General features: G+C 49.7%; 1 protein-coding gene and 1 pseudogene across 1 annotated transcript; both read left to right on the top strand.

The window, feature by feature from the left end:
• The first annotated feature begins 348 nt into the window (after positions 1-348).
• Positions 349-1,404, top strand: LOC145486567 (uncharacterized; annotated as a pseudogene).
• A 7,302-nt stretch (positions 1,405-8,706) lies between these two features.
• Positions 8,707-10,012, top strand: LOC145486568 (uncharacterized). The gene has a single exon (XM_081465256.1). It carries the CDS (start codon positions 8,714-8,716, stop codon positions 9,209-9,211), a length of 498 nt encoding a protein of 165 aa, XP_081321382.1. The 5' UTR covers positions 8,707-8,713; the 3' UTR covers positions 9,212-10,012.
• Positions 10,013-10,307: the final 295 nt, after the last annotated feature.

Below are 10,307 nucleotides of genomic sequence, written 5' to 3'. Positions count from 1 at the left end.
GAAAACCTCCACTCAAAGTCGGGGATCGTGTGAGACTGCACAAGAAGTTCCGACAGTTCAAGAAGGGGTATTTACCCGGTTGGACCGAAGAGGTGTTTGTGATACGTAGGGTGCGTCCTGGTAAGGTTCCCACGTACAAAGTGGAAGAATGGGATGGGACGTCGGTCGAAGGCACGTTTTACGCGCAAGATTTGCAAAAGGTGTCCGTGAAAGACGACGATCTGTTCCGCATCGACAAGATCGTCCAACGAAAAGGGGATAAAGTCTTGGTGCGTTGGAAAGGTTGGCCAGTCAAGTACGACAGTTGGGTGGATAAAAAAGGCTTGTACGTGACGAAAAAGCCAAGACAAAAATGAAAGATTTTTACGTGCAGTTGTTGAGCAATGCCAGCACGAGCGAGTTCCCGGACAACAAGGCCAACAGTTTCAAGAATCGTCTGCCTTACCCGCTCCTATTTGACTCCGACAAGGAATGGAAAGTGGGATTGGCGAGCGTTTCTTACCCGATACCACCTGCACGACCGCATCAAGTACCAGTTCCTCAATCGCACGACTTTGACGACGATGATTATGTGTTCGGTATTGAGTGGACCATTGAAACGTTCATCTTGCAATCCGACGGGGTTACGTGGCGTCCTGGGCGATACCGCGTACCATTTGACGTCACCGGGAAGGAACTGAACCGTGACCGACACAAAGTGACGAGTGGCAGATCTCTCATGCAATACCTCATCAATCGTTTTCACGAACGAATGTATCATTATATGGATCGCGCGGACGAAAGTCTACGAGCGCCGGACGGGAAAAAATACTATCCCGTGTTCAGATGGGAGGGGAATGATTTGATTCTGGACAACACCGACACGTTCCTCGACGAGTCCGGAGACAGACAACGTCCCAGAGTGTATTTTGGTTCTAAACTGGTCAAGGCGTTGGGTTTGATTAACGAGGAATCGTATTACTCCGTTCACTTGAACATGAATATGATCAAGATCTTTCCAAACGACACCGTCCCGTCTGATTTTAAGACTGGACCAGCCATGACGCCACTCGCGCTCATAACTTTTGGAATTTGAACAGCAGCGGTACGTTACAGCTCAGTTCCTATTGCAACTGGCGCTTCAGTTACTTGGACGAGGAATACGCCGAGGCCTATCGGGGAGTCATCGTCCATCCGGATCTCCCTCCTCCTCGCAGTCCCATGTACCTGTATTCGAATGTAGGTCGTAGCACGATCACAGGGAATCGAGTGACGGACCTATTGAGAGAAGTACCCCACGACCCGATCAAGACGACGTACGAACCGAATCAGATTCAATATAAACCTGTGCGCAGCAATGTTTTGGATATAGTGGGGGGTGCAATTGGCCGAGAACGACGGAAGATTGGTAGACTTTGAATCGGGCGTGACCTCGGTGACATTACACTTTAAGGATGAATGAGTCTCCCGATGACGTTTACGTGCAGTTGATGAGCAACGCCAGCACGAGCGAGTTCCCGGACAACAGGGCCAACAGTTTCAAGAATCGTCTGCCTTACCCTTTACAGTTGAGAGAGTCGGGATGGAAAGTGGGTATCAGCGACCTCTCTTTTCCGTCCGCGGTGCGTAAGATGGGCTTGAAAGATTCTCTTCTGTTTGAAATCTGGTGGATCGAGATGGCGAACGCAGCTCGAAACATATACGCTCAGGTCGCTGGAGTGACGAGAGAAGGCGATTTGGAATTCACGCCGAGTACCGGTACCGAGTTACTGAACATGATACGAGATCGATACATGTGGAGGTTGAGAGATCGATCGGATGTCGACGTGTCCATGTACAAGAAAAAGAGCAACCCCGAAGACCCCACCGAATTGCTGTACACGGTCATGCATCGTGCCGAGAATGGAGAATGCGTCCTCGACAACTCGAGAATGTGCACCACCTTAGACATCAGAGGTAAACGCGTCTACCCCAAAATGTCCATTGGAATCGAATTGGCCAAGAAGATGAAATGGGTCAAGATGGGAAAATTGCAAAACGGACAACCGGGTTACGTCTTGGGACCCAACTTGAGGAAAGAATTTCCAACGGACTTGATCATAGCCCAGAATGACGGGGACGAGCTATTTTACAAGATCGACCCGGACACATTACATTTGAGTTGTTTCATCAATTGGGTTTTCACGGACCTGGATCGTAGTTACGAAGAAGCGTTTGGTCACCGTCGTCGTTCCTTGTTCGTGTACTCGAATGTGGGACAGAGTATGGTAACGGGGAATCAAGTCACGGATCTGTTGAAACAAGTTCGTTACGATCCGGAGGTGGTCGACTTTCAACCGAGACACATCCTATATCTACCGGTGCGCACGGCCGTCTTGGACATTGTCGAGACGCAAGTGTCTGAGAACGACGGACAACTGGTGAACTTTGCTTCGGGTGTGACCACGATCACGTTACATTTCAAAAGAAAGGATGAGTGATTTTTTCGTCAGCTTACCCAGTCACAGCAGTAAGAACGAGTTTCCGGAGAACAAGGCCAACAGTTTCAAGGTCAGGCTACCCAATCCCATACGCCTGGAGGGACATGGGTGGAAAGTGGGGTTGTTCAGCATCGCCATGCCAGATGCGCGTGTGACGCTTCCTTCCTTCACCGATTCTGTGGATAAAGTCACCTTGGCCTATACCGCATGGAGACGCGTTGAACCTCGAACTTCAAATGGGCATTCGTTTGGAGAAGCGTTATTCAGCACCGAAGATGTCAAAGATGTTTTCAGCAATGTGAACGGAGTTGAATTCATGAAATCCATTCTCAGCTACTTCGAAAGGGAACGCATCTTCAAATACTCTGGACCGAGACTAAACTCAAGATATGTCACGAGTGATGGTAAAAGAACCTACGTCACGTTCAAGTGGGAAGGTGACGACCTGGTCACGGATAACAAAGACATCTTACGTTCCAGAACGGATACACCTGCATTACGATTTAACGTCGATCTGGCTTTGAAAATGGGATGGATCTAGGAGAGTGGAAATAGTTACGTGCTTGGCCCAAACTTGCGAATCGAATTTTTCGATGATGTCATTCCAGACATTCGAAGCAATGGAGACTTATATGATTCTGATGGAAATCGTGTTTTTTTCATTGTCGTAAAAAACCCACTCAGAACTGCTGATTTTTTGAGACTCAGCATCTTTTGCAATTGGCGTTTTCTGAACCTGAACAAAGCTTTTGAAAGTGTGATTGGAAGCAGTTCGCGTTCCTTGCTCGTTTACTCTAACGTGGGAAGTGGAAGTGTGGTAGGAAATCAAGTCACGGATTTACTGAGAGAGGTCAACTTGATTCGAAGAGGAGCCGGTGTTCAGTACTTCGAACCCACTCATATTCAATATATTCCCGTGCGCAAAGAGGTCCTGGACATTATAGAGGTGCAAGTGGCCGAGGAAACTGGAGAACTGACGAAATTTGGAGCTGGCAATACGATCGTGACGTTACACTTTAAGAAATCATGATCGGTGGAACTTTGATACGGTTTCATCCCGACGGATACCAATCGGGGTCTGGCATATTCGGTCAGGTTTGGAAAGGCATCAAGAAACGAGGTCACGGCATTCTCAAGGACGTTCTGAAGGAGACGGCCATCGAGGGTCTGAAAGGTTTAAATTCGGGTGGCAAAGGAGGAAAGCCCAATTGGAAAGGTGTACTCGCCGGGTTAAAGCGAGGAGCCATACGCTCCGGGAAACGTAAAGCGACGCAAGAGATCCAACGCTTGTTGGGTAGTAAAAGAAAAAGAAAAGACCTGTTTGGAGTATGATTCCCATCTACTCGAGACGCGTGAGACGTATCCCGGGAGGAATACGCACGTATAAAGGCGGTTCGATCTTCCAGACACGCTCAAAACTTCCAAACTATCGTTGGGTACAGTCCGCACTGAGAAGCGTACGACGAAAAAGACGACGTAGACGACGATGACGGACATGGTGGCTCATGCGAGGTCGGCGGGGGTTCGTAACCCCCGCCTGAACATGTTCCAGACCCCTCCCACGGATCTCAGCATGTCGTCTCGACGTGTGGTGAGAATCAATCCGTTCAATACGGGGATCAACCCGGTGACGTTTCAAGTCGATCCTCAAGAAGACTTTATCGACTTGAACGAGAGTTTCTTCGAAGTGGAATTGACCGTCAAGAAAACTGGCAATACGAATCTGCTGACAGCGGATGTCATGGGACTCGCCAACAATCTAGCCAACACCCTCTTCAAACAGATCAATGTGAGATTGAATGGTACTCTCATCAGCCCCCAGACCGATACTTACCACTACAAAGCCTACATCGAGGCGCTGTTGAACCACGACCGAGACGACGGTGAAACGATCCTGACACCCAATGGTTGGTACAACTGTCTCGGTGTACCCGACGACGGAGACGCCGATGAATTGACAGCCAATGCGTTGGATTTGGGTACTCCTCATGCTGAATATACTGCTTTACCACAAGATCTCAAGAACGTAGTCCTGGGACGAGCCCAGTTTCTAGATGGAAAATCAGTTACTTTGAGGTTCAAACCTTACCTGGAAGTGTTTCATCTCAGCAAGTTACTGGTACCTGGCGTGCAGATCCAGATCGACATGTACTTCAATGCCCCAGCTCTGTGGACCATCCGATGGCATGGTGCCAGTACTCTCAGACTGACTGAAGCCGACGTGAAAGTGAGATTGTTCCTGTCCCAAGTGAGAGTGACTCCCTCGGTGTACCGAGAGATCATGACCAGCATGAAAAGTGGAAGAGTGGTCACCTACCCCACGGTGAGAGGTGAAATTCGAACCTACTCCCATCCCAATGACAATCGTCATTTTGAGTGCAGCAATCCATTCCACAATCAGCTACCTAATCGGTTAGTGGTGGTGTTGTTGAAACAAGCTGCCTTCAATGGAACCATCACCGAGAGTCCGTTCAATTTTGGAAAATTTAATCTCGCTTCCATGAAACAATTGGTGAGAGGTGAAGAGTATCCCTACGAGACCCTGGAGCTCCAACACGATGGGGACAGTAAAGATCAGAGAGGCTACTACAGATTCCTCCAGGGATCAGGAGCTTTGTGCAGGGGAAAAGGAAACATGGTCCGAAAAGAGGACTGGGGGCACGGCAAGAGATGCAACATGTTTGTATTTGACAACGCAGCCAACGGATGTTTGGACAGTCCAGTGTTGAACCCCAAGCAGTCAGGTGAGCTGCGTCTGGTGATCGATTTTGGAGGCAACCCAGGAGAAAACCTGACCATCTTGTTGTACGGCGAATTCGAGAACTTGCTGGAGATCAACGAGAACCGAGTCGTCACCTACGACGTGTACCAATGAGAAAAAATGGAGAAAGTAGCCTTGAATAATTTACAATTGGATCATTTGGCCCGAACGAATCCGTCACTCTGCTGTGTTTTTTACGGCACGGTACCTTGCGATCGGCTTCCCAAGACACTGCCTCAAGAAGGACCGACCGCTTACATCGTGAACACGGACCCTCACGATAAACCGGGCGTGCATTGGATCGCTTTGTGGGCCGACAAGGACAAGTGCGAGATCCTGGACAGTTACGGTCTACCGTTGGACGCGTACGGAACCGCCGAACCGATCCAAGCATGGTTGGACCGTCATTTCAAGTACCACATTCACAACGGCAAGAGTCTACAGTCACTCTTCAGTCAGAGTTGCGGCGGCTACGCCCTGATGTTCCTGATCGACCGAGCCGAAGGTCGTGACATGAACGCGTTCTTGAGTCGTTTTAAGAAAAACGAGTTTGTAGAGAACGATCGTAAAGTAGGACAGATGTTAAAACGTTTGATCGTGGACGAGTTGGCTTGGCGCAAGATTTGTAAAACCCCGTGTCACCAGGACACGTGCGGTTCCTCCAGAGGAGTGCGTCATTTGTTAAAGTAAGCTGTTCGAATAAAAAGTGTTCATTTTTGAAAAAGATGTTGCGTGGTGAAGTCAGATGGTTCCCTCGATTCCTGGAACTGTGTCGAGACAGGTATCTCGACTTGTCCTCGGATCATCCTCGTAAACAGGTCCTGAAACGCATTTTGGATTGCGACAGTTATCGTCGAGTCCGATTCATACTGGACCAGGAAAAAGATCATTGGCTTCGATACGACCTGTTCCAACTGCGTACGAGAGCCAGACTTCAAACAGACGCTTGCAGAGATTATAAGTGTTACCCGTACTGGCACGTTCTTCGCTACGGCAATAAGTTCTTACGCCATCACTTTGCGAGTGCATAAAAGGTGAAATACTCACTTGCTCATTCAATTGCCATGAACGCTGAACTTCAAGAGCTCTACAGAGCCTTGATCAACAGTCCTCAGAGACTCCAAGACGAGTACAACGCGAAACACAGTGTCCTCAACACCGGTGCGTTACCGACCACGGTGACAACGCGCAGGAAACGCAAGAGAGCGCCCACCATGCCGAGTCTTTCCGAGAAAGAAGATAGGAAAAGAAGAATGAAAAAGAGGCATTGGTACGAAGACAAGTTCGGAGACTTGAGTAAATTCGTCTAGAAACCTCGAAAGAGATCGGCGCCTGCCAAGACAGCGCGTCCCAAGAGAGCCGCTGCCACGAGAGCCGCCGCCAAGATCAAGAGGGGAAAACAGTGGTACGCCAGGAACTTCCAAGTGCAGAAATTCGCGAAACAACAGGGAGCGCCTGCCAAGAGTCGTGCCAAAAAACCCATCTGTTTCAATCGTAGAGTCACCCTCTTGGGTCTATTGAAACGCATCCCGGCCATCAAGACCCCCATGGCCAAGTTGTTTGGATAAAAACGGAGCGTCTCGAGACCATGGACCATTTCAAGATCATGGAACGACGCAAAGCGTTTCAATTTCACACTCCGTCGAGTTTGTTGATAGCGGGTCCGTCGGGTTGCGGCAAGACGGTGTTCACTACCAAACTGCTCTTGGAGAACGGCGATTTGTTCCAAGAAGCACCGAAGAGTGTTCATTACTGCTACGGATCGTGGCAAGATGGTTTCCAAAAGCTCAAGAAGGGAGGGGTCAAGTTTCACGAAGGCATCCCCGACAGCGAACAGTTACCCCGATGGTTTCCTGGAGGGGGCGTTTTGGTGCTGGACGATCTGATGGACGAGGGTGCTAACGACAAGCGCGTGTTGGATCTCTTCACCAAACACTCGCATCATCGGAACATCACGGTGATTTACTTGTGTCAGGATCTATTCCCTAACGGAAAATTCGCCAAGACCATTTCCCGCAACGCTCATTACATCGCGGCTTTCAAGAACCCTCGGGATCAGTTGGGGATACGAAATCTATTACTGCAATCGTTTCCCACGCAATGGCAGGACGTGTTGGATACGTTTCGAAAGGTCGCCGATCGACCTTACGGTTACATGCTATTGGATCTTCATCCGGCCAGTCAGGACGATCAACGCGTCCTCAGCCGTGTGTTAAAAGACGAAGGATTCGTACGATGCCATCAGTTGCATAGCCATGCTACGACGCATGTATTCCTTTCAAGAGGATTACGAGACGGTGAAACAAATCTGTCTCTGTTCGAGTTATCGTCAAGTGCGCTCCATCGTGAAAGCATATAACCACGAGGATTTCGAGAATTTGATTCATAACGAAAGAGTAATCGCTGAAAAGATAGCAAGAAAACAGGAGAGATGAGCTCTTACGGTAGTGACGATTTCAACTTCTCTGCTCTGAACGATTATTCGCCGTTTGGGTCACCGGTTCCGCCTGCAGCGGGTGTGGGTCTGAGCCTGAACACCCCTTCAACGCCATCGTCACTGGCGACACCACCCCTGCGAGGGGCCTCGGTCGTCGGTGTAGGCACCGCTGGCGCGGGCACGCCCAGCCCCAATGTCACGGCGGGTGTCGGTAGCGCTGGCTCGGGGTCATCACGCACCAACGTCACGACTGGAGTGGGTACGCCCAATTCGTTGCGTCGAATGGCAGGACGTTCACCCACAGTGACAGACGCCACACCTTTGGCACGAGCTACTCGAGGAGGGAAACGACCGAGACGCGTCCCTCGTCAAAATACGCCGACGTCCCCCAGTGATGCCGGGAGCCGCAGAAGAAGTAGCGCTAGTGGTGGCGGTGGTGGAAGACGACGTCGAGGCAGAGGCGGAGGTGGAGGCGGAGGTGGAGGCGGAGGTGGAGGTGGAGGCGGAGGAGGTGGAGGAGGCGGAAGTGGTAGTGACTCCACACCTCCTTCGTCGGTGAGATCGGGTCTTTCTCGAGCGGGTCGAAGAAGAAGGCGAGGCACCCGTGTTCTAGACCAAGCTCAGATGCAGCAACAATTGGAAGAGATTTTGCGCCAACAACAACAGGGTCGCGGGTCGTCGCATTGCGGGCATCATGACCACTAATACGATCTCGACTACCTATAAAAACGGACAACGTCCTACTGTGACTCGCAATTCGACCAGTGTGCGTAACTGAGAACAACAACATGTTGAGGAGCGAAGTCAACTGGTTCCCCTACTTCTTGCATCTATGCCGATGCTCTCGCTCTTACTGGGATGCGACCAGCATGGATCACGAAGACATGAAACGTATCGCGGACGATTGCGACAGTTACAGACAAGTCCAGGACATCCTGAACCAATCCGTGGAAACCGCCTTCAAGGACGAGATCTGGGAATACGAGCAACAAGCTAAAAGGATCGAACGTACCGAAAGAAAGTCAGAATACATTTGGGACTGGTTGAGGAAGAGTCATGAGTACTTCTGTCTGTTTATTGGATGAACCTTTCACCACCGTGGTGGAACGGGACGCGCTGAAACGTTTGGACGGCTTGTATGCTTTCTACCACAAGTATTGGTGGTGTCGAAGACAGATGTTCGGTTACTACAAATTGTGTAACGCCATTCTCAACGGACTAGCGTTACTGGTCGTGGCCGCGAGTATCGTCTTGGGATCCGTGTGGAAAGATGGGTACACGGTAGTAGGATTGACGGCTTTAGCCACCTTACTGAAAGGATGGAACGATTTCAAGAAGTATTCGTTCAAGATGGACATGGTCCAATTCGCTTACACGACTTACGAAAAGACGCTGACCGAACTTAGGAACTACGCTCTTGGTGGAGTGGAGCAATTGGATGAGTTTTTGACCAAGATGCAAACGTTGGACGACGTGGTGACGGATTTCACACCTCCCACGTACGACCGATACGTTCGAGACTACGAAAAACGATTCGTTCACGTGCCTCTATAAAATGGACACGTGATCACCTTCGTGAGTCATTCAAGGTGGAAGTGTGTGCGAGTCGTCATCGTAACCCGACATGGTGAGGAGGCGAAGGAGACGGCGAGTGGGAATACGTAGAGGAATAAGAAGAAGGAGGATCCAAAAGGGAAAAGGTCTTGGTAACATGATAAGCACCGCATTCAATGCGCTTGGACATTATTACAAAAGACACTGACCGATACGTTAGAGACTATGAAAAAAACGATTTTGTTCACGTGCCTCTATAAAAAGGACACGTGATCACCTTCGTGAGTCATTCAAGGTGAAAGTGTGTACGTGTCGTCATCGTAACCCGACATGGTGAGGAGGCGAAGGAGACGGCGAGTGGGAATACGTAGAGGGATCAGAAGAAGGAGGAGGATCCAAAGGGGAAGGGGTGTTGGTATTAATAATTGGCGGTTTTGGATTCCCTGAAACGTTTAGACGTGCCTCTATAAAAAGGACACGTGATCACCTTCATTCGTCATTAAGGTGGACAGTGTGTACGTGTCGTCATCGGAACCCGACATGGTGAGGAGGCAAAGGAGACGGCGAGTGGGAATACGTAGAGGAATCAGAAGAAGGAGGATCCAAAAGGGAAAGGGTCTTGGTAAACTGGTCGGCACCGTAGCCAAGACGGTTTTGAGCCTTCTCGAAGACTTGTGAATAAAAGATCGTGACGTGAACGATGAAGCGGTTGCGACGACAACGTCGTTTCTTGACGAGCGTCCTGAAAGAAGCCAATCGAAATAAACGTTAACAGATGTTGCATTACGCCGACAGAGATCAGATCAACGCCATCAGCGAGATGGTCTTGAATTTGCTGAAAAAGAGGATCCCCATCGACGCAACGACTTATGGGAAACTGAAAAGACATAAAAAGGTTTTTCGTGAAGTGGGTAAACGTAGAAACTCCCTCAAGCGTCGAAGAGAACATCTCCTGAGTCAAAACGGAGCAGGGTTCTGGAGCGGATTACACGGTTGTTTCAAAGCATGTTGTGTACGGTGAAAGGACGCGACGAAGACGGTTACCCGCTGGAGGGGATCGACGTCATACCCAATTTCCCGCCGAGAGAAAAATACC

Source organism: Orbicella franksi, chromosome 5 (assembly GCF_964199315.1).
Source record: "Orbicella franksi chromosome 5, jaOrbFran1.1, whole genome shotgun sequence".
Taxonomy (NCBI): domain Eukaryota; kingdom Metazoa; phylum Cnidaria; class Anthozoa; order Scleractinia; family Merulinidae; genus Orbicella; species Orbicella franksi.
The sequence above is the reverse complement of the archived record's forward strand: the minus strand, read 5'-3'. Positions and strand labels throughout refer to the sequence as shown.